Source organism: Rhincodon typus, chromosome 13 (genome assembly GCF_021869965.1).
Source record: "Rhincodon typus isolate 14 chromosome 13, sRhiTyp1.1, whole genome shotgun sequence".
NCBI classification, from domain to species: Eukaryota; Metazoa; Chordata; class Chondrichthyes; order Orectolobiformes; family Rhincodontidae; genus Rhincodon; species Rhincodon typus.
The window spans coordinates 18,980,590-19,005,803 of record NC_063344.1 but is presented as its reverse complement, the minus strand read 5'-3'; the positions used below and the strand labels follow the sequence as shown (position 1 = coordinate 19,005,803).

At 44.1% G+C, this 25,214-nt stretch overlaps 1 protein-coding gene across 1 annotated transcript in view; it reads right to left on the bottom strand.

Annotated features, from left to right (window-relative positions):
* The window catches only part of tnika (TRAF2 and NCK interacting kinase a), a 206,858-nt gene extending 198,381 nt beyond the window's left edge, over positions 1 to 8,477 (bottom strand). Inside the window, exon 1 of the mRNA XM_048604542.1 lies at positions 8,169 to 8,477. Within this exon, the coding sequence (XP_048460499.1) occupies positions 8,169 to 8,225 (57 nt within the window). The 5' untranslated portion in view covers positions 8,226 to 8,477. The remainder of the gene's footprint in view (positions 1 to 8,168) is intronic.
* Positions 8,478 to 25,214: the final 16,737 nt, after the last annotated feature.

The following is a 25,214-nucleotide window of genomic DNA, read 5'->3' as shown; positions in this document are numbered from 1 at the left end:
CCCGAAACATCAGCTTTCCTGCTCCTCTGATGCTGCCTGGCCTGCTGTGTTCCTCCAGCTCCACACCTTGCTATCTCAGACTCCAGCATCGGCAATTCCGACTATCTCTGCATTTCATACTAGCTGTGAGACATATCACAATACTGTCTGAACTCCTCTACCTCACATCTCTCTTTCCACATTTCATTTTTAAGTCACTTCCTTTGAACTTTCTTTTCATTCATGCTTTTGTTTGGCTGTCTCAATATGTCCTTGCAGCTTTGGACCCGACTGTATCTCAGTATCCATCCTGTTCCAAACAGTGTGGTGATGCAATGTTACTGAACTAGTAACAACATTGTTCTATGTTGTAACACTCCTGTGAAGCATTTTGGAGTGCTTTAACATTTAGAAAGGCGTTATATAAACACAAGTTGTTGTTGAATTGTCCTTTCCCAGCTCTGGGCTTTATACACAAAGTTAAACAACGGCAAGAAGCCAATATTTGCCATCACATTTGTATTGATGAAGCAGTCAAAACACAAGAGAAACTCAGTTAATTGAACCAGTGTTAATCAGACAAGGTGAGCTTCAAACCTAGATATGCAGCAGTCAGTGGCACATCACCACCTTTCATGGCATTCACAGACGGGGGTAAATGCTGGCCTTGCTGCTGCCAATCATGACCCATAATCAAATGTAAAAGAGCCCACAGGAACATGAATACAGTGCAATTTGCTCAACCCACAAGTGGGATGCTTTACAGAAACAGTTTAACCTGTCACCTCAGCAAACAGTCAACACAACTTAGTGTGAATGAATAGACCAGGACTTGATGAAGCAATAGGTTTACATGTGATTCAAAAAAGGAAACCACTTCCAACAAAAAATGTGTCGGGTCACGTTATAAATGAGTCAATGTCTGCTTCAAACATTATTTCTCAATAACAAACATCCAGTGAGTATGTTGGTACAATAGCCCATAGGATGGGATTGTCTGACTGTATTAAGTGGCTTTATCAACATTGTTGAAATTACAGCACAATAAAAACTGATCAGAACTGTTTTACACATTAAAAAGATCTGGGTCAAAACTTACTTTTCACCTAAATTCATTAAAACTCATCTGGCCACTGGCAAACTGCTGTTTTTTTTTTAATTCACTCATAGGTTGAGGGTGTCTTGGCTAGGCAAATATAAATATATATATTCAAACTTTTATATCTTCCACCTGACAGAAGAGGGTGGAAAAGAGTATAACTTGGGCAGGAGGGGCCTTTGATTATGCTGGTAGCTTTCCTGAGACAGTATAGATGGAGTCAATGGATGGAAGGCTGGTTTGTGTGATGAACTGGGCTGTGGTCACGACTCCGTAGCTTCTTGCGTTCTTGGGAAGAGCAGTTGCTAAAGCGCACTGTAATGCATCCAGATATGATGCTTTCTATGGTGCATTAATAAAAATTGGTAAGAGTCCTTGTGGACATGCCAAATTTCCTTAGCCTCCTGAGGAAGTAGAGACATTTGGTCTATGCAGCAGGTTTTCCAAATTAACAGGCAATACGGAACAGGAAAGTATGTTAACTGTGAGGAGGACAGTCTAGAACTTTAGAACGACTTAGAAAGTGGGTAGCAAATGAAATTCAGCGTAGGGAAGAGTGAGGTGATGCATTTTGGAGGGAAGAATACCGAGAAACAACATAAAGTAAAGGATACAATTCGAAAAATGATGCAGCAGTCGGAAGACCGGTGTATATATCTGCATTTGTCATTTAAGTTATAGAATCATAAAGTCACAGGGTCACACAGGACAGAAACAGACCCTTTGGTCCAACCAGTCCATGCCGGCCATAATCCCAAACTAAACTAGCCCCACCTGCCTGCATTTAGCCCATTTCCCTCCAAACATTTCTTCTTCATGTATTTATCTAAATGTCATTTAAACGTTGCACCTGTACCCACATCCACCACTTCCTCTGGAAGTTGATTCCACACACAGAACATTCTCTGCATAAAAAAATTGCCACTCATGTCTTTTTCAATCTTTCTCCTCTCACCTTAAAAATATGCCCCCTTGCCTTGAAATTCCCCACCCTGGGGAAAAGACACCTGCCATTTACTTTATCTATACACCTCATGATTTTATAAACCTCCATAAGATCACCCTTCAACCTCCTGCACTCCAGCGAAAGCAGTCCCAGCCTATCCAGCCTCTCCTTATAACTCAAATCCTTCATTCCTGGCAACAGCCTGGTAAATATCTTCTGAATCCTCTCCAGCTTAATCATATTAGGTTGACGAAAACCGGACACAATACTCCAGAAAAGGCCTCACCAACATCTTATACACCCTCAACATAACGTCCCAACACTTATACTCAAAGGTCTGAGCAATGAAAGTAAATGCCTTCTTAACCATTCTATCTATATGTAATGCCAACTTCAAAGAATTATGCACCTGAACCCTTGGGTCTCTCTGTTATACAAGACTAAGCAAGGCCCTACTTTTAACTGTATAAGACCTGCCTTTGATTTTTTTACCAAAATGCAATACCTTGCCTTTATCCAAATTAAACTCCATCTGCCATTCTTCAGCCCATTGACCCAATCGATCAAGATCTCTTTGTTATCTTAGATAACCTTGTTCACTATCCACTACACCACCAATTTTGGTGTCATTTCATGCCTTCTAGTCTCTTATCTAAATCATTTATATAAATGACAAACAGAAGTTGACCCAAAGCTGTTCCCTGTGGAACCCCACTGGTCACAGGCCTCCAGTCCGAAAAACAACCCTCCACCATCACCCTCTGTCTCCTGTCTTTAGGCCAATTTTGTATCCAATTGGCAAGCTCACCCTGAATCCCATGTGATCTAACTTTACTAATTAGTCCACCATGCGGAACCTTGTCAAAGGCTTTACTAAATTCCAAGTGAACAATGTCTACTGCTCTGCCCTCATCAGTCTTCCTGCTTACTTCCTCAAAAAACTCAATCAAGTTTGTGAGACATGATTTTCCCTGCACAAAACCATGCTGACTATCCCTAATCATTCCTTGTCTCTCCAAACACATATAAATCCTATCTTTCAGAGTCATTACCAACAACTTACCCACCACCAAAGTCAGACTTACAGATCTACAGTTCCCAGGTTTCTCCTTACATCCCTCCTTAAACAAAGGCACAACATTAGCAATTCTCCATTCATCCGACACCACACCAGTAGTTCTAGATGATGCAAATATTTCCACAAGAGGCCCTGCAATTTCCTCCCGCGAAGTCCTAGGATACACTAGATCAAGTCCTGGAGATTTATCCACTTTTATATTTTTTAAGACCTCCAGTACTTCCTTTTCTGTAATGGAAACTGTTTTCAAAACATCAATATTTACTTCCTTGAGATCCCCAGCCTCAATTTCTTTCTCCAGAGTAACTACTGACGTGAAATATTAATTTATTATCTCTCCCATCTCCTGAGGTTCAACACAAAGATGACCTATTTGATCTTTAAGGGGTCCTACTCTGTAGTTTGCAGAACATGTTGAGAGAGTAATTAATAAAGCACATGGTATCCAAGACTTCATTAATAGAAGCTTAGACACAACAGCAAGGAGGTTATGGTAAACTTGTATTAGATAGTAGTTTGGCTTCAGCTAGAGTATTGTATATAGTTCTTTAGGAATGATGGGAAGACATTGGAGAAAGTGCAGAAGATGATTATGAGTGTGGAATCAGGGACCAGGAACTTCTGTTATGAAGATAGATTGGAGAAACTGGGTCAGTTCTCCTTAAAGAAGAGCAAACTGAACGAAGTTTCCAAAATTATGAAAGGCCTGGCCAAAGTAAATTGGGAGAAGATGTTCCCATTCTTATGGGATCAAGAATGAGAAGACACAGATTTAAAGTAACTAGCAAAAGAAGAAAAAAACTGATATGAGGAGAAACCTTTTCACTCATTAGGGTCTAGAATGCACTGCCCTCGAGTGTGCTGGAGATAGTTCAATCAAGTTTTTCAAAGAGAATTTGGTGGTTAGTTGGAAAGGAACAATCTTATAGTGAGAAGGCAGGAGAATGGCACTGGGTGAGATGCTGATTTGGAGAGTCAGTGCAGATACAATGGATCAAATGGCCTCCTGTACTGTAATGATTCTGCAACTCTCTGCCCTGTGGTTGGGAGTGACTACATCCAATCCCTCCTTGTATGGGTTATGAGAGCTCACGAAGTCATTCCCATTGTATCAAGCTGACTACCCCCACCATCAGCTGCGAGGAAGACAGTCAGAGCCACAGAAGGAGCTTTCACATTGCAATCTGTCAGCATTTTAATCAGCCTGTGAGTACTTCACACCGTCCTACAAGAGTATAACAGGCCATTTGCAGCACATAGGTGCAGCTAATAAAGCATAGACCATAAGAACACCAGAGACAGAGAGAGAGAGAGAGAGCAATCAGGAGTAGACCATTCAGCCTGTTGGGTCCGCTCCATGATTCAATATGATAATGACTAAACATGGGCTTGAACGTCATTTCCCTGTCCATTCCCTGAGAGGCCAAAATATCTTTAAAATTTTAAAAGATATATTTTAAAAAGCATTTTTAAAAATCTTAAAAATTTAAGGCCTAGCATTAAATAATCATCAATGTTACAACGTTGATACATGTGTGTGTGTTGTGGAGTCATATGGCATTGAACTAGTAATCCAGAAGCCCAAGCTCATATTCAGGGGGCGCAGGTTCAAATCTCACAATGGCAGCTGGCTAATAAACGAATAAACCTCGAATTGAAAGCTAGTCTCAGTCATAGTGACTATGAAACTTCCATCAATTGTTATTAAAAAAAACCCTACATGGTTCATTTTAGGAAAGGAAATCTGCCATCTCTGCCCATATGTCACTCCAGACACACAGCAAAGTGGCTGACTCTTAGCTGCCCTCTGAAATGACTGAGCAGGCCACTCAGTTCAAGCTTTGTTTTTATTCATTCATGTGATGAGGGCATCGCTGACTAGGCCAGCATTTATCTGAGGAAGGGTCACCGGACCTGAAACGTTAACTCTGATTTCTCTTCACAGATGCTGCCAGACCTGCTGAGCTTTTCCAGCAAGTTCTGTTTTCTTTCTGATTTACAGTATTCACAGATTTTTGGTTTTTATTAACCATCCCTAATTACCCAGAGGGCAGTTAAGAGTCACCCACATTGCTGTGGGTCTGGAGTCACATGTAGGCCAGACCAGGTAAGGATGGCAGTTTCTTCTCCTAAAGGATGTTAGTGAACCAGATGGCTATTTCCTAACTATCGACAATGGATTCATGGTCATCATTAGACTCTTAATTCCAACTTTTTTTTGAATTAAAATTCCACCAGCTGTCGTGTTGGCATTCAAATGAAGTCTCCAGAACGTTACCTGGGTCTCTGGATTTACAGTCCAGCAATAATACCAATAGGCTGTTACCTAGTGCTAGCCTTGTCATCCAAAGAATATATTAAAAATTAAGGGGTACAGAATTCTAAAATCATAGTCCTGTGAGTGAATGAATTTCTCCTCGTCTCAGTCCCATATACCTGAAAACATAACCTGATGAAAAACAAATCAGGGTCCCTGCTGGTTTCAGAACCACAGACCGTTGATTGTTTTAGGGGGAGTTCTTGTCAATTTGTTTGTTGTTCTTTCCACGCAAAACACCTTACTAATTTGGAAGGAAGGGCAGGCAGGAACTCGCTCCCAGACAAAACAGATCGAGATTGCCGCTCCATGTCATACGCTCGAGACAAGCTGTAACCAAACTCAGCAGCTCCAACCATGTAAGACAGTGGCCATGTAGTTTTCACATTCCAAGGCAGAGGGGCCAATATCAGATCTCGAATAGCATTCCGTGACATGACTGGCTTCTTTCAAACACACTGGCAAGCTTTGGAAATCAGAGTGGGCCTGCTCGACACTCAGCCTTATCCCAATACTATCCAACCTACTTTACTCACGTGTGGGCAATCTGTTTTCACCAAACACCGCTACAACACAATCAACAACACAGAAAGAGGCCGTTCAGCCCGACCTGACGGTGTTGACAATTGCTCCCTCCGTCCCCATATGAGCAAGTGGTTCCAGTCACATTTACACAGCCCGTGCTGTCGCCCATTTCCCAACTCAAAATACTAACCCTCGGGTAGGGGATGGCAACAACTTTGTGCGTTTACATAGCACCTTTCATATATTTAAATGCGCCACGGTGCTTGTCATGAAACAGAATGTGGCACTCAGCTACATAAGGAGATGTTGGGACATATGGCCTAAAGCTTGGTCGAAGAAATTGGCTTTAATGATTGGCTTACACCTCTCGTCTCCCAGTCCTCCTTTCAGGAGTGGATTCCAGAACTTAAGGGTTCAGGCTGAAAACACAGAGTCCTTAATGGTGTGATTAAAATCCGCAGGAGGCAAGTATTGGAAGGCAACAGTGATCTCGGAGGGTTGTACAGAGCTTTCAGAGAGGCGAGACGGTGGAGAGAGATGAAAACAAAGCAAAGATCTCTCCTTTTGGCAGAGAGTGACAGTTCTGCTGAAAGACTTCACAAATTCCTGCTGTCAGTTTGCCAAACTGGCAGTGAATGGAGGGAAGTAGCGCTTTGTTGAGTTAACCTGTGCCTCTTTTGCACTGGCTTTCTCACTTGCCCCAAGAAACCACACAAGCAGAAACTGGGAGAAAGGGCACTGAACCTGAAATCTCGACTTCTGCCCCCCCCCCTCCTCTCCCCCACCAACATGCGCACTGACACGACAGTCTCTTTGAAAATGCCAAGAGCAGAATTGTTCAGACATGCTATAGCAAATCAAGAGATGATTAGCCAGAAAGCTCCTTCAGTGCCTCGGAACAAAGCCTTACACTACATTCCGAACTGACTCCACAAGAGATGTTTTTGATAATCATGCACACTAAACAATGGGAATATCACCATTGTCAAATTCCACAACGACCAGCTCCCTCCCCACTCAGGTTCCCCTTCCCATACTCTTCCTCATCCTCATTCTAAACCCCCCCCCCACCCCTTCTCCAGTACCAACTACCCCATTCCCTTCCTTGCAGTCTCCCTCTCCATCTCTTCCCGGTCTTTTCTCCTGTCTTTTTCAACCAGACACCGTTATGCAGGGATACCATGCACAATAATCAACATGGTTTGATAACAGAGATCATTACAGGTCGTTTAAAATGTTCACGAATCTCTCTCTCTCTTCTGACCAGATGTCCAATACTGAAATGTCCCAAGTTTCGACAGGCTATTTTAGGTTCACAACAGTAGTGATTTTTTGTTTGGTATCCAAACGATTCCTTCCCTTCGAAGCATTATGTTAGTGAGCGCCTGTCGCTGATAACAGCTCCTATGGCCGTAGCCATTAAACCAACAGAGGGTCCTGTGCATGAGATCCACACAGAGATGGAATCTCTCATCCGCAAGCTTTCCCTTCAGGACTCTTTGACCACCACCTCCCTAATAGCAAATACATTTTGTGAAGGCTGAATGAAACAGCACGATACCGCTGGCCCAAGATTCTCTTCCTTTATCCAGTTGTATTTTATTTTCCTCTCTATGTTATAAAAGCTGAGGCTGCCCCGTACCTGGTCTCTAACCAGCAATCTCAATTTCACGGAATGCTTGAAAATAAGCAACAATTCATTTTCTGCAGAAAAATTGAAGGAAGCTCTTCAACCGGAGACTCTACAAACGCATGTTATGAAACATCGACTCGGTTTAGGAGCGCACACAAACACACAAGGTAACAAATGCCTTCAAATTAAAACAATTCACTGCGGGAATGAGGGAGGGTGGTGTTGGACGGAGCGGTGGGGGGGGGGGGGGAGCGGAGGTGTAGTCGATGAATGAAAAAAAATCTAAACAGGTTCCATTTCACCCCATTCATTGTGACATTGGCGTACAGTGAGCTTACTGGAATGATGAGCTTAACACTTCTACACATAAACTCAAGCAACTCGGTTTAGACGTGTTATTTATCCCTTTTGCCAATTAACTACAATTTTGAGACAGGACAGGAAATATAGATTGTAACATCGCACATCTTTGTGACACACAACTGCTACATTGGTGTGTCGGAGATTGTGACAGTACTACAGAGGGAACAATGTATCTCCCGGAAGAAAGCAAGATCTGGCGCAAGGAGAGCTCTGATCTGGGTTACTCACCCTCAGAGCCGAGAGGTCGATTTCATCCAAGCTTCGCGCTGGAGAGTCGCTCGCCATGTTAATTTCACCCGAAAACTGACACAGCCCGGAGCTTAGTCTTGTCTCTCTCCCACTCTCTCTCTCTCTCGTCACTGCTCTTGTAACGATTTAAAACATATCCTTCCGCTCAATGACAAACAATCAGTAGGACAGGTCTTTTACATGTAAAAAGAATAACGGCAGAGGGGGAACGGTTTTAATTTGTCCTAATTTCTGGTTACACCACAGGAGACAGGGAGTTAAATTACTGCAGTCCTATTCTGTGATGGGTCCTGTTCAGAACAACTGCTCTCTGCAAAGCGCCCACACAATATATAGCACACACACACACACATAGCAGGGCTCTGCAGAATCTGTCAATCACAGCATCCGGGGAGGAGACAAACAGCAACACGCGTATCCTTCACCAGCGAGAAACCTGCTTCGCTTTGAAGCAACTGCAAACAATCTTCAAAAGCACGTTGTCGCTGAGAGAGGACAGGCAGGCAGGACACAGTAACAAAAGCATGGCAGCTCCCTTCCTTAAAAGAATCTGTACTTAGGATCTGTGCAACACTCCCCCCCCCCCCCCCCCCCTCACCACCACAAACCACCACTACTATTACTTGAAATGTCATGTTCCTGAAACTCTTCACCCATCTGTGGCCGAGGGGAGGGTTAAATTCTGGGAGTAGGTTGCACGGGCAGGTTTGCAATTCCCTTAGACGCTTGAGCGGCGTGTGAAGTTATCGGTGGCAGACAGGAAACGTGAAGTTGAGGATGCAGTGAGCCATGATCTTCTTCAATGGCAGAGTTGGAGTTGGCCTGAGGGGCAGCTACAGCTCCCGATTCCTATGTTCAGACCATGGCCTTTGCGTTTTGATACAAATCAGTGGTCAGACCGTTCCAAGGAGCAGTTAAGAGTCAACCACATTGGTATGAGTCTGGAGTCACATGTGGGGCAGACCTGGTAAGGATGGCAGATTTCCTTCCCTAAAGTACTTTAATAAGCCAGATGGGTTTTTATGGCAATCAATGAACATTGCCATGGTATCATTACTGGGTCTAGTGTTATGTTCAGTGTTTTTAAATTATACTTAACTTTCACTAGTTACCATGATGAGATATAACCCTGTGTCCTCAATAGCTTAGGCCTCTGCAAGTTGCATACACCATCCTGACTTGGAACAATTTCCTTATTCCTTAAGAGTGATAGGGTCAAAAACTTGGAACTTGTTTCCCAACTGCATTCTAGCTGTCATCACACCAAATGGACTGCGAGAAGGTGGCTCAATACCACCTTCCCAAATGAGTAATAAATGCTGATCCAGACAACTACACCCACATCCTGTGAAAGAACTTTTTTTTTAAAAAGGCTGAATTATGTGAGATGTTTAAGAAGATAAAAAAAAGTTAGAGTAAACCCATAACTTGGCTGCCCACATCCTAATTCACACCAAGTACCTATGCTCACAATTATATTGCCTTGATTTACGTTAGCAATGTCTCAATTTCAAATGCTTATTCTTGTGCTAAATCTGTCCATTGCCTCAACCCACCATATTCCGGTAATATCCTTAACTACAACGATCTCTGCCCTCCTCCAATCCTGGCTTCCTGTACAACCCCATAGATTTTGCTCCACCATTGACAGCTGTGCTTTCAGGTGCCTAGGATAGGGTAGGCAATGGCCTAGTGGTATTATTAGGGGGCTGTCAATGCAGAGACTCCAGTAATGTTCAGGGGACCTAGGTTCAAGTCCTGCTCCTAGCAGAGGATGTAATTTGAATTCAATAAAAAGAAATTCTGGAATTAAGAGTTGATTGATGATCATGACAGCAATGTGGTTGACTCTTAACTGCCCTCTGAGATGGGCAATAAATGCTAGCCTAGCCTGCCACACCCTTATCCTTTGAATGAATTATTAAAAAGCTGTAATCTCTGCAATTCTTTTCCCCTTAAAACATAATCTTTGACCAAGCTTTTACACTTTAGGAAATCCTTAGCATTCTTGTGAAGCATGTTAGGATGTTCAACCAAATTAAAAATGCAAGCATTGTTGCATGTTTTAATTAACATGTAAACAGTCATATGAAGTTTTTGGATCAGGTGCAATATAAACCTGTGGTATGTAACATCAATGGTCAATCATGTTCAATCCTTTTCTTATACAGTACTGTTAGAAATTTATTTGCCTGCATTTATGTTGGAACTTGCATCTGTAAATGCCTAAGTCCCTTTTAAATCTTTCCTCTCTCACCTTAAACCCATGCCCTCTAGTTTTGGACTACCCCACCCGAGGAAAAAGACCTTAGCTATTCAGCTGATCCAGGCTCCTCATGATTTTATAAACCTCCAAATGATCTCCGCTCAGCCTCCGGTGCTGTAGGGAAAATAGCCCCAGTCTATTTAGCTTCTCCCTGTAGCTCAAACCTTTTAACCCTGACAACAGCTTTGTAAATCTTTTCTGAACCCTTTCAAGTTTAACAACATCTTTCCTATAGCAGGGAGGCAAGAATTGAACGTAGTATTCCTAACAAATGTCATGTACAGCCGCAACATGACATCCCAACTCAATACACTGACCAATAAGGCCAAGTGTACCAAACGCCTTCTTCACTACCCTGGCTACCTGTGACTCCACTTTCAAAGAACTATGAAACTGCACCTAAGGTCTCTTTGTTCGGCAACACTGTCCAGGACCCTACCATTAACTGTATAAGTCCTGCTCTGATTTGCCTTACCAAAATGCAACACCTCACATTTATCTAAATTAAACTCCATCTGCCACTCCTCGCCCCATCTGGTCAAGGTCCCGTACTCTGAGATAACCTTCTTCACTACCCACTACACCACCAATATTGGCGTCATCTGCAAACCTACTAACCATACCTCCTACATTTACATCTAAATCATTTATAAAAACAACAAAAATTAGTGGACCCAGCACTGATCCTTATATCACACCATTGGTCACAAACCTCCAGTCCTCCTCTCTCTGTCTCCTACCTTCAAGCCAATTTTATATCCGAATGCCTAGCATCCCCAGATTCTATGTAATCTAAACATACTAACCAGTCAACCATGCAGAACCTGTTGAACACCTTTCTGAACTCCATATAGACAACATCCACTGCTCTGCCTTCATCAATCTTCTTTGTCACTTCTTCAAAAAAAACTCAACCTAGTTAATGAGACATGATATCTCACGCACAAAGCCATTTTGACTATCCCTAATCAGTCCTTGCCTTTCCAAATACATGTAAATCCTGTCCCTCACAATCTCTTCCAACAACTTACCCACCACTGATGTCAGGCTCACTGATCTATAGTTGCCTGGCATTTCTTTGCCACCTTTCTTAAATAGTGGCGCCATGTGAGCCAACCTCCAGTCTTTCAGCACCTCACCCATGGCTATCAGTGATACAAATAGCTTAGGAAGAGGCGCAGCAATCACTTCCAATGCTTCCCACAAGGTTCTGGGATACACATGATCATGTCCCAGGAATTTATCCACCTTTATGAGCTTTACAATGTCCAGCACCTCCTCTTCTGTAATATGGACACTTTTCAAGATATCACTATTTATTTCTCCAAGTTCTCTAGCTTTGATAACCTTCTCCAAAGTAAAACCTGATGCAAAATACTCTTTTAGTATCTCACCTGTCTCCTGTGGTTCCACACATAGATGGTCTTGTTGATCTTCAAGGGGCCCTATTGTCTCCCTGGTTACTCTTTTGCCCTTAATGCATTTGTAGAATCTCTTTGGATTCTCCTCAACTCTATTTGCTAAAGCTATCTCATGTCCCTTTTTGCCCTACTGATTTCCCTCTTGAGTATGCTCCTACTGCCTTTATACTCCACTAGGGATTCATTTGATGCCAGCTGTCTATATCTAGATACGCCTCCTTTTTCTTGACCAGAGCCTCAAATTCCCTAGTCATCCAGAATTGCCTACACATACCAGCCTTGCCCTTCGCACTAACAGGAACATACAGACTCTGGACTCTTGTTATCCCATTTTGAAGGCCTCCCCAGTTTATTCAAGGAGAATAGCAAGCGTGGGAAATGTGGAAGTCAATCAAAGATGACATTTGTGCAATTGTTACAGATGGCCTTCATTCAGGAGAACAAAATGCAGAATCAATTTGGATAGAAATGAAGAATATTAGGGGGAGAAACATCATTTATGCAAGTGGTCTATAGGCCTCATAACACTAACCACAATGTGACACAGCGTATCCAGAAAGAAATATTCAGTGCTTGTGATAAAGGGATGGTAATAACCAAGGGTAATTTTAATCTAAACATAAAATGGAAATATCAAGTGTGCTGTAGAAGCCTGAATGAGGAGTTTATAGAATGCTTTTGAGGTAGTTTCTTAGAGTAGCCTCTTTGGAACTTACTGGAGACCAGGTTATATTAGACTTGGTACTGTATAATGTAACAATTAATTAATGATCTCAGAGTAAAGGCAACCCAAGCTAGCAGTGACCAAATATGATTGAATTTTACATCCTATTTGAAAGAGAGAAAATGGGATCTAAGGCTATTATTTCAAAACTAAATAAGGACAACTATGTGTGCATGAAAGCTGAGCTAGCTGTAGTGAACTAGCAAACTAGAGTTATAGAGTCATACAACACGGAAACAGATGCTTCAGTCCCTTCATGTGAACAAGTTTCCCAAACTAAGCCTGTCCCGTTTGCCTGTGTTTGGCTCTTATCCCTTTAAACCTTTCTATTCATGTACCCGCCCAAAAGTCTTTTAAATGTTGCAACTGTGTCTACATCTACCACTACCTCTGGCAGTTCATTCCACAAATGAACCACCCTCTGTGTGAGAAAGTTGCCCCTCAGGACCCTTTTAAATCTTTCTCCTGTCATCTTAAATTATGCCCTCGAGTTTTGAACTTGCCTAACCCAGGGAAAAGATCTTTGGTATTCACCTTATCTATGCCCTTCAAGATTTTATAAACCTCCATAAGGTCACCCCTCAACCTCCTCAAGCAGGTAGCATTTGATTTAGAGCTGTATTAATATCAGGAACTTTGTCCCACTCATTGGATTTTCGTCATTGGACTGGGTTCGTGACACTGGGGCCATGGATCTTCGTCATCGGACTGGGGTTCATGGGGCCATGGATTCAGAGGTTGAGTCAATCCAAGTGCCAGCCACCAGCAGTCTCTGGATTGAAGACAAGGAGTTGAGACTCATTACTGTGTAAACATATAAAGTAGTTTAAGCTAATGGATTCGCTCATTTGTTTGTACATAAATGAAGTAGATTAAGCAAATAAATTTGCTATGTTGAAGCACAGTGTCTGCTTGTGTTCATTTTGATCAGACCTTAAAGAACCTGTTAGGTACTTTCAACCTAATAATACAGGGCCCAGCTTTTGGCAATATACATCAATGACTTAGAGGTAGCAAGCTGGCCATCTTGTGGCACATTTGTAGTGTCTCTATCCCTAGACTGAGAGACCTGGGTTCAAGTCCTACCTGTTCTAGAAGTGTGTAATAACACCTCTGAACACGTTGACTGGGAAAAAGGGGGTTAAATTAAATAAAAAGATTAGATGTGGAGAGCTAAGGCATGGAAGCTAAATTTGCAGATGACACCAAGTAGGAAAATATGCTGTGAAGAAAATATAAGGAAGAGCAGATGAATATAGATAGGTTGAGTAAGTGGGCAACTATCTGACAAATGATTATAATGTGGAAAATTGTGAAGATGTTCACTTTGGCAAATAGAGTACCCATATTACTTAAACAGAGAATGATTGCAGAATTCTGAGATGCAAAGGGATTTAAGTGTGCTGGTACACAAGCTGCAAAGAGTTAGTGTGCAGCTACAGCATGTAATTCAGAAGACTGGAGAAAATGTTGATGAAAGTTGGTGACAGACACCAGCAAAGAAACTGTAAGTTGAGAGTTGCCACTTCATCCATCTTTGTTCTTCTGGAAATAAACCTACTGTATTTGAAAGTTCTTGACTTTCAGGATATTCATCTCCATTGGTCTGTTCAGGATCGAAACCACATACTAATTTTTTTAATGATAAACTCATGGGATGTGGGCCTCACTGGTTGGGCCAGAATTACTTACCCTTTCTTAGCAGGTGGTGGTGAGTTGCCTTCTTTAACTGCTGAAGGCCATTTGCTGTAGGTATGCCCACAATGCCGTTAGGGAGGCAGTTCTAGGATTTTGACTCAGTGACACTGAAGAAATGGTGATATATTTCCAAGTCAGGATGGTGAGTAGCTTGGAAGGAAACTTGCAGGTGGATGTGGAGGTGGAGGTGTTCTACTGTATCTGCTGCCCTTGTCCTTTTAGATGATAGTGACTGTGGGCTTGAGGAGCCTGGTAAATCTTTGCAGTGTACCTTGCACATAGTGCACACGGCTGAAACTGAACATCAGTGGTGGAAGGAGTGAATGTTTATGGATGCGATGCCAATCAAGCAGGTTGTTTGTCATGGATGATGTCAAACTTCTTGAGCATTGTTGGAGCTGCACTCATTCAGGCAAGTAGGGAGTATTCTATCACCCTCCTGACTTGTGCCTTGATTTGGTGGACAGGCTTTGGGGAGTCAGAACGTGAGTTAATCACTGCAGTACTGCTAGTCTCTGAGATAGTAGGAACTGCAGATGCTGGAGAATCTGAGATAACAAGGTGTAGAGCTGGATGAACACAGCAGGCCAAGCAGCATCAGAGGAGCAGGAAGGTTTACGTTTCGGGCCTAGACCCTTCTGAAGGGCAACCTGGTAACCCTAAGAATGTTAATTGTGGAGGATTCAATGATGGTAATGCTACTGAACATAAAGAGGCAAAGGTTAGGTTGTTTCTGTTGTCAGAGATTTCTGTGGCGCAAATGTTACTAGCAACATGTCAGTTCGAATATGGGTATTGCCCAGGTTTTGCTATGTTTTGAAATGGGCTGCTTCTGTATCTGAGGAGTCACTAATGGTGCTGAACATTGTTCAATCAGCAGTGAACTTCCCCCTTCTGACCTTATGATGGAAGGAAGGTCATTGATGAAGCAGCTGAAGATGGTTGGGTCTAGGATACTACCCTGAGGAACTAGGGCTATTGTGGAGCAGTGGTAATGTTTGTACTTTTGGACTAGGAGGTGTGGGTTTGAGGTCCACTTGCTCCAGAGGTGTGTAATAACATGTCTATACAGAATAATTTAATAAAATCAAAGCGAAGAACCTGCCTATTAAACCTTAGAGCTTTTGAGTTAGTGTCCGTGCCTCTGAGCCAGAAGTGTTGTAGCCATACTGGAACAGCTTGTTTACGGCAATGCATGTTCTGGAGCACATGTCTTCAAGATTATGTCTGGAACTTTGTCAGGGCCCATAGCCTTTGCAATAGTGCCTCCAGCTGTTTCTTGATATAATTTTGAGTGATTGAAGATGAGCATCTATGATGCTCGGGGTCACCAGAGGAAGCTGAAATGGATCATTCAGTCAGCACTCCTCTGGCTTCAGTCTTGTCTTTCTCGCTGATGTTCTAGGCTCCCCATTATTAAGGATGGGGATGTTTGTGGATCCTCCTCCTCCATTAAGTTGTTGATTATTTACCACTATTCATGACTGGATGTGTCAGGACTGCAAAGCTTAGATCTGATCCATTAATTGTGAAATTCCCTAGGTCTGTCTATCACTTGTTGCTTATGCTGTTGACACATAGGTAGTCCTGTGTTGGAGCTTCACCAGGTTGTCACCTCATTTTTAGATATGCCTGGTGCTGCTCCTGGCATGCCTACCTGCACACTTCTTGGCAGCATGTTGATCCAATAGGTTGATGGTAATTTTTTTTATTGGGTGGGGTGGGGGGGTGCGTGGTGGCAGGGAGGGTGGGGGGTGGGGTTGGTGATACCAGGCCACAAGGTTGCAGATTGTATTGGAGTATGATTCTGAGACATCTGCTTTCCCACAGTACCTCATCGATGCCCAATTCTGAGTTGCTACATCTGCTTGAAGATCCTCACTCCCATTCATCAGACTAGAGCCTTTGGCCTTTCGCACCACTGAAGTTGGATTCTGGCTTTATTATCCATTTCATTCGCATTGATAAAAGCAAAACACAGTGGATGCTGGAAATCTGAAAACAGTTATCAGAAGTGAACCCATCCGTGGAGAGAGAAACAGAGTTCAATTTCGAGTGCAATGTGACTCTTCTTTAGAACTGAAGAAGAGTGAAAATGTGATAGGGTTTGAAAAGAGGGAGGGTGAAAAAGGAGACAACAAGGTGCAGAGCTGGATGAACACAGCAGGCCAAGCAGCATCATAGGAGCAGAGAGGCTGACGTTTCGGGCCTAGACCCTTCATCAGAAAAGGGGGAGGGGAAGGGGGTTTTGAAATAAATAGGGAGAGAGTGGGAGGCGGATAGAAGAGGGATAGAGGAGAGGATAGGTGGAGAGGAAACAAACAGGTCGAAGAGGAAAAAGGAGGTGTGGAATAAGGTGGAGGACAGAAAAGATTAAATGACAAACATATCATGGAACAAAGGCAAAGGAGAGATTTTCATGATTGTCAGAGAGACAGAGTGAATGTTAATGGCAGAATAATAACAGTTCTGTCTGTAAGCAAAAACACAAGAAACACGATTTATACTGCACATAGCACACAAAAAAAGAATACAAATGGGAAATGAAATTCTTGGCCTGAAATTATTGGACTGAATGTTGAGTCCAGAAGGCTATGTGTCGAATTAGAAAATGAGGTGGCATTCCTTCCAATTTATGTTGGGCTTCACTGGAACATGGCAGCTGGCTGAGGGCAGAATTGTGAGCCAAAGGCCAAGGCAATGAATTAAAGCAACTGACTGAAATGTTAGGGTCATGCCTGCAGATTGAGTGAAGGTGTTCCACAAAACATTCACCCAGACTTTACCTGGTGTCCTCATTATAGAGGAGTCTGCAGTGTGAGCAGCGAATACAGTGGTCTAGATTGAAAGCAGTGCACTTAAATTGGTCTTCCAGAACAAGGAGTTGACCCTGACCGAGCATTGTAGACCCTGGCATATTGCAGGGTCTGGGACTACGTGCTGATGGATGCACTAAAGCTTCGGGCAACTGCCGCCAAGGCTCAGTGCAGAAAGTCCACTGTCTGAGGTCTTCCTGCTGAAGTTAAATAGGGGTCTGTTCAGTTATCAGACACTCCTAGTGCCTCAAATGTATGTAAATATAACCTGGTTCAAGTAAGAGATGCTTTTGGTTTGTTTGGATACAGTTAAACTCCAATGTTTGTTTCCTTGATATGCTACTGTACAAAACCGAACTGTGTTTGTGACAATGTGTTTTTAGACATAAAAATATACTTTTTAATGAATAAAGTATATTTTGAAAGGAAACCACCTGGAAGGACTTTGGAGCCTTGGTGAATGAGGGAGGAGGAAAGAGCTGTTATGTCTCCCGTGTGTGCATCGGGAGGTGCTGAGGAGGAGGGAGAAGTATAGCGGTGATTGAGGTCTGAACCAGGATGTTGTGAAGGACATGGTCTCTCAGAATGCTGACAGGGAAGGGGTGGGATGTGTTTGATGGTATATCCTGCTGGATGTGGTTGAAATATTGGAGGATAATCCTTGTAATACAGAGGCTGGTGACATGCAAAGTGAGGAATATGGAGAATTCTACTGCTGAGGGAAAGGAAGGAGTGAGTGTGGAGGTCAGGGACGTGGGATAAATGTCATAGAATCCCTACCATGTGGAAACAGGCCCTTTGGCTCAAGAAGTCCACACCGACCCTCAGAGCATCCCATGCAGACGCATCCCCTGATAACCCACACATCTCTGAACACTACGGGCAATTTAGCGTAGCCAATTCACCCAGCCTGCACATCGTTGGACTGTGGGAGGAAACCGGAGCACCCGGAGGAAACCCACACAGACACGGGGAGAATGTGCAAACTCCACACTGACCAAGGGTGGAATCAAACCCGGGTCACTGGCGCTGTGAGGCAGCAGTGCTAACCACTGTGCCACTGTGCCGCCCAATTTTTATTTCTGTATGATCAAAGGCTCTGACAGCCACAGTTGTGGGTGGGGGAACACTTGTTTGAAGGAAAAGGAAAATGTTAAAGGGATCATCAGCAGAACAGATGCGATGGAGGAACTGGAAGAACAGAATGGAGTCCTTGCAGGGGACAAATGCAAGGTGTAGTTTTAGAAGTCAGCGAGTTTATAATGAGCATCACAGACTGCCAATCCTCGTTAGTGGTGGCATAGATGTTGGGGAAGGGAGGGAAGTGTTCGAGTTGGACCATGTGATGGTGAAGGAAATGCAGAAATCAGAGGCAAAGTTGATGAATTTTTCTGTCTAAAGGTGCAAGCAGGAAGCGGTATCAATGCAGTCATCAATGAACCAGCAAAAGAGTTGGTGGTGAGGGAAGGCCTGAGTGGAACTGAAACAAGAGCATTCATCTCCTTTTAAAGTCAGGGAGCCCGAGCATTAGATTTTCAATTTGATGTCTAAGTGTAAAATTGGTGTTGTGGTTCACAACTACCTCTTAGAAAGTGCACAATTGTAGTTTTTATTGATTTCAGAGATTTTACGCCTGTTATACTTTCTGATCATTATTTTAATGGAGAGAAAATTGTGAGTCATAAATGTCAGCTGTGGTTCAGTGGGTAGCACTCTGAACTCTGAATCAGAAAGCTGGAGATTGCAATCCCAGTACACAGACTTGAACACACAACTGAGGAAGGAGTGTTGCACTGTGGAAGATACTGTCTTTCAGATAAGAACTAATGCCATTTGCTGTCTTTTGGGTGAATGATCAGAGGTGCTGTGTAGCATTAATTCAGAAGAGCAGGACAATTTTCTCCCTATTCTGGATGATTGCTATCTTTCAACTGACATCACTAAGATTGATTATGTGGTTATTTATCACATGGTGGTTTGTGGGATTTTACTGTGTGCTAATTGTCCACTGTATTTCCTACATTAAAACCACAAATGCACATCAAAAGGAGTTCATTACGTGTAAAAGCCTTCAGGTTGTCCTGAGGTCATGAAAAGTGCAAAAGAAAGTTGAAATACCGTGTTCATTTCTGGTCTCCCTGCTTTAGAAAGGATGTTGTGAAACTTGAAAGCATTCAGAAAAGATTTAGAAGGATAACAAGGTGTAGAGCTGGATGAACACAGCAGGCCAAGCAGCATCATAGGAGCAGGAAGGCTGACGTTTCTGGCCTAGACCCTTCATCAGAAATGGGGGAGGGGAAGGGGGTTCTGAAATAAATAGGGAGAGAGGGGGAGATGGATAGAAGATGGATAGAGGAGAAGATAGGTGGAGAGGAAACAGACAGGCCTTTAGGCCAGTCCCTATACACCTGCATTCCCCATACAGACGGCCTAAAGACCCTCCACTTCTTCCTGTCCCACAGGCCCGACCAGTCCCCCTCCACTGACACCCTCATCCGCTTAGCCGAACTCGTCCTCACCCTCAACAACTTCTCTTTCAATTCCTCCCACTTCCTACAGACAAAGGGGGTAGCCATGGGTACCCGCATGGGCCCAAGCTATGCCTGCCTCTTGGTAGGATACATGGAACAATCCCTCTTCCGTACCTACACCGGCCCTAAACCCCACCTCTTCCTCCGTTACATTGATGACTGTATCGGCACCGCCTCGTGCTCCCACGAGGAGCTCGAACAGTTCATCCACTTCACCAACACCTTCCATCCCAACCTTAAGTTCACCTGGACCATCTCTAATACCTCTCTCTCCTTCCTGGACCTCTCTGTCTCCATCTCTGGCAACCATCTAGAAACCGATATCCATTTCAAGCCCACCGACTCCCACAGCTACCGAGAATACACCTCCTCCCACCCACCCTCCTGCAAAAATGCCATCCCCTATTCCTAATTCCTTCGCCTCCGTCGCATCTGCTCCAAGGATGAGGCATTCCACTCCTGTACATCTCAGATGTCCTCGTTTTTCAAGGACCGCAACTTCCTCCCCTCAGTGGTCGAGAATGCCCTCGACCATGTCTCCCGCATTTCCCGCAACTCATCCCTCACACCCCTTCCCCGCAATAACAACCAAAGCAGAATCCCCCTCGTCCTCATGTACCCCCCCACCAACCTCCGGTTCCAACGCATCATCCTCCAACACTTCCGCCATCTGCAATCCGACCCCACCACCAAAGACATTTTTCCCTCCCCACCCTTATCTGCTTTCCGGAGGGACCACTCTCTCCGTGACTCCCTTGTCAGCTCCACACTCCCCTCCAGCCCCACCACACCCATCACTTATCCCTGCAACCGCAGGAAGTGCTACACCTGCCCCTACACCTCCCCCCTCACCCCCATCCCAGGCCCCAAGAAGACTTTCCACATCAAGCAGATGTTTACCTGCACATCTGCTAATGTGGTATACTGCATCCGCTGTTCCCGTTGTGGTCTCCTCTACATCGGGGAAACCAAGCGGAGGCTTGGGCACCGCTTTGCAGAACACCTACGCTCGGTTTGCACTAAACAACTGCACCTCCCAGTCGTGAACCATTTCAACTCCCCCTCCCATTCCTCAGACGACATGTCCATCCTGAGCCTCCTGCAGTGCCACAACGATGCTACCCAAAGGTTGCAGGAACAGCAACTCGTATTCTGCTTGGGAACCCTGCAGCCCAATGGTATCAATGTGGATTTCACAAGCTTCAAAATCTCCCCTCCCCCTACCGCATCCCAAAACCAGCCTAGCTCATCCCCGCCTCCCTAATCTGTCCTTCCTCCCACCTATCCCCTCCTCCCACCTCAAGCCCCACTCCCATCTCCTACCTACTAAACTCATCCCGCCCCCTTGACCTGTCCGTCCTCCCTGGACTGACCTATCTCCTCCCTACCTCCCCACCTACACTCACCTTTACTGGCTCCATCCCCGCCTCTTTGACCTGTCTGTCTCCTCTCCACCTATCTTCTCCTCTATCCATCTTCTATCCGCCTCCCCCTCTCTCCCTATTTATTTCAGAAACCCCTTCCCCTCCCCCATTTCTGAAGAAGGGTCTCGGCCCGAAACGTCAGCCTTCCTGCTCCTCTGATGCTGCTTGGCCTACTCTTTCATCAGAAGAAGAACTGTGTTGGCCAAGCAATGGCTGGTACACAGGGGTCATGTGATTAAACCTCCACGAATAGATTTAACAGTAGGTTGCAACATGAATCATGACACTGTAACCAGTCTACTCCACATACCTCGCACTGCTCATCTCCAGACAACACCCTCACAATGATGGCATTCTGTATGGATCTATCCAGAGGTACATGATGTAGACACCATTTTGGTATGAAATTGACAACCGAAATGCCAAAACTACTTGTGGGCAAAGCTTTCCTTTCTCATGTTCTGAGGGTTGGGCACTGTTAAGAATGACAGCACTTCTCTGTAAGGAATGGAGGGATATGGACCAAAGGCAGGCAGAAGGGATTAGTTTAATTTGGCATCATGTTCAGCACAATATCGTGGGCTGATGGGCCCATTCCTGTGCTGTACTGTTCTATGTTCCACGTCCTCCCTCATTCCCAGCCACCATGAGATTTCTTAATTCAACTGAGATGTCAGCTTGAAAGCCAACCATGTAGGTTGTTGGTGTCAAGTCACACATGGGCCCAGATGAGGTCATGAGTAAAACAGTTGAGTTTTTACAGTAATTTGACAGCTTCATCATCACTTTTACTGAGACTGGGCAGTTTTGTTTTGGTTTTCCCCGAGTTTATTAAAGTTTTTGAACAGCTGTTGTGAGATTTGAATTCACTGGGGACGATTGCAGTAACATAATCATGACCCTAATGTTTGGTCACCCACTGGAGGAACAGTGAGTGCAGCTTTGCTTTAATGTTATGAGCAATGCGTGCTGCTAATGGAGTAAATGAGAGGGATAGACAGTGGACAACTGGATCGCACCTGCCTGAAATTGAATCAGTGCTGCATGTAGCAAGCAAAGGCTCATTACACAGGGAGGGATAGGAATTTGCCAGCAGCTTGTGAAAGTGCCAACCATCACATTCCTGGAGCCAGAGTCTACAGCAAGATCAATTACCAGCTCCCAGACAAATAACAACCAGTGAAAAGAAATGAAGTCTCAGATCTGTGTTGCATTAGTTATCGTCTTCTGTTCAAGGATATCATGACATTTTAAAAATGTACTCATGGAATGTGGGTATTGCACGTCCATTCCTTTCAGAAAGTGGCATTGAGGCACCTTCTTGAACCACTTCAGTCCATGTGATGAAGGTATACCAACAGTATCAGGAGCAGAGCCAGCCTTAAGAAAGCCTGGGAAAACTTGTACGCTGCCTAAACGTTTGGTACTCTGAATACAAAGAAACCTCACTTACAAGTCTCTAATCCCTCTTGCTTCTGTGCAAATCAGTCAAGCTATCACTGGCTTTGTATTCTCCAGACAAACCTCACCAACAATAAACAGTAATTAAAAAAAAACTCATTTGCAATTTTTACATATTGAAATATTTTAGAAAAGCTCTCCATATTAAATAAAGTTTTCAGCACTGACCACAGTCCTTTTTTTGTTTATTTTACGGATTTAAATAGTTTCTTTAGAAACGACGCCGAGCCTGGCTATAGCCCATCACCAGCCTTGGTAACTGTGGGTCATGCCCATCTTAGTGCCACTCTCAGTGCTCCTCCATGCATTTTCCTCTTGGTGAGACAGCTAGGCTGGTCAGTGCTGTACCTGCATCGATCACATGTTACTCCTGCCTCCCAATTTATACTGACTGAAGTTCTGAAGGAACATAGAAAATAGGTGCTGGAGTAGGCCATTCAGCCCTTTGAGCCTGCACCAGAAGAATCACACTGGACTCAAAACATTAACTCTCTTTCACTCTCCATAAATGCTGCCAGACTAGCTGAATTGCTTCAGTATATTTTCTGCATCTGGGCCCAGAATGGTAGCCTGGATCCCTCAGTTACTAATCCGCTGACATGACTACTAGGTCAGCATCTCTCCATACCTTTTGCTAAGTAGCTCATTGCTTGAAATAGCACAAGGAGTCTGTGCAAAAGTAAATCACTGAAGCAAACACTTTTTCACCATTGTCGCAAGATTTCGCACCATGCCATCTTTCACCATTGAAACGTGGCACCCTTGCTTATTGCCCATGTTGCTCACTCTAAGGTTGTGCCTGGGGGGATATTGACCCAGTGATGCTGAAGGACAAATCAGCAATTTCCAAATCAGGCTGCCTTGGAGGGGAACTTGCAGATGGTGATGTTCCTGTGTGTTTGCTGCTACCCTTGTCCTTCCAGATGGTAGCAGTAATTGGTTTGGAAGGTGCTGTCGATGGAGCCTTGCTGAATGTTTGCAGTGCATCTTGTTAGTGGTACATGCTGTGTGCCAGTTGTGGTGGATGTGAGTGTTAAGGAGGTGAATGGGGTGCTGAACAAATAGAGTACTTAGTCCTTAATGGTGTCTAGGTTTTTGGGTGCTGTTGGAGCAGAAATTCATCCAGGCAAATCAGGAGTATTCGCTCACATTTCTGGCTTGTGCCTTGTTAACAATAGACAGGGTTAGGGAATTCAGGAGGTGGGTTAACTGTTGCAGGATTCCTACCCTCTGATCTGTTCTTTAGCCATAATATTTATATGGCTCATATAGCTCAGTTGCTAGGCAATGGTAATTCCCATAAGGATGCTGACACTGGGAGATTCAACAATGGTAATGCTATTGAATGTCAAGGGGCAATGGTTAGATTCTGTCTGCTTGGATATGATCATTACTTGACATTTTTCAGTGCAAGTGTTAACGCAAGGTGAAGTGTTGACCAGGTCTTGCTGCACCTGAAAAAGGATTGCTTTAGCATCTGAGCTGTTGTGAATGAAGCTGAACGTGGACCAAACTGGCTGAATTAGAAAGTGGTTGGGGATTGACATCCAGAGGAGGTTGTTTCCCAGTTCCTTACCTCTATCTGACAGTGCTGGCTGCAAGTGAGCTCAGGATTAGACTTGATGGACTGACTGAACTCTTTGCGCTCAGATCTAACCATGACTTTGTTGTTAAGCCTGCCGATAAGTGCGGTGCTGTTGTAGTCTGGCATACTGACCTCTACATTGCAGACGCTAAGCGCCAGCTCTCAGATACCTCCTCCTATCTTCCCCTGGACCATGACCACACCATGGAACATTAGGCCATTGTATCAACTACAGTCACTAACCTCATTTCATCTGGTGATCTCCCTCCCACTGCCTCCAAGCTGATAGTAACTGAACCCCACACAGCTTGTTTCTACCTCCTTCCGAAAATCCACAAAGAGGACTGCCTGGGCAAACCCATTGTTTGTGACTTTTCCTGTCTCATAGAACTCATCTCTCCCTACCTTGACTCAGTCTTTTTTCCCCTGGTCCAGTCCCTGCCCACTTACATTGTGACTCCTCTGACACTTTATGCCAGTTTTTGAATTTTCAGTTTGCAAGCTCCAGCCGCCTTCTCTTTACCATGGATGTGCAATCCCTCTACATGTCCATCCACCACCAGAATGGCCTCAGTGTTCTCCACTTCTTCCTGGAACAGAGGCCTGAACCGTCCCCACCCACCACTAGCTTCCTCCATCTGGCTCACCATGAAAAACTTCTCTTTTAACTCCTCTCATTTTCTTCAGGTCAGAGGGGTGGCCATGGGTACCCACATGGGCCCCAGTTATGCCTATCTCTTCATGGGGTACATGGAACATTCCTTGTTCCAGCCCTATTCCAGCCCCCACCCACAACTTTTTCTTTGGTATATCGATGATATCATCGATGCTGTTTCTCTCTCTCTTCTGGAATTGAAAAGGTTTATTGATTTTGCTTCCAATTTCCACTCCATCCACCACCCTCACTTTCACCTGATCCATCTCTGGGGTCTCAGCAGGGTTGGAGGGCAATGACTCTCTCCCAGCTGCTACACACTCTCTCTCTGAATTGTCTTTTGATGTTCTTTTCTCCTGGTTTGGAGAACCCGCAGGTGAGGCAATCTGTTTTCCTAAATTTGCTTTTTTGCCAAGGGTGTGTTTACGGGATGTTACTATATTG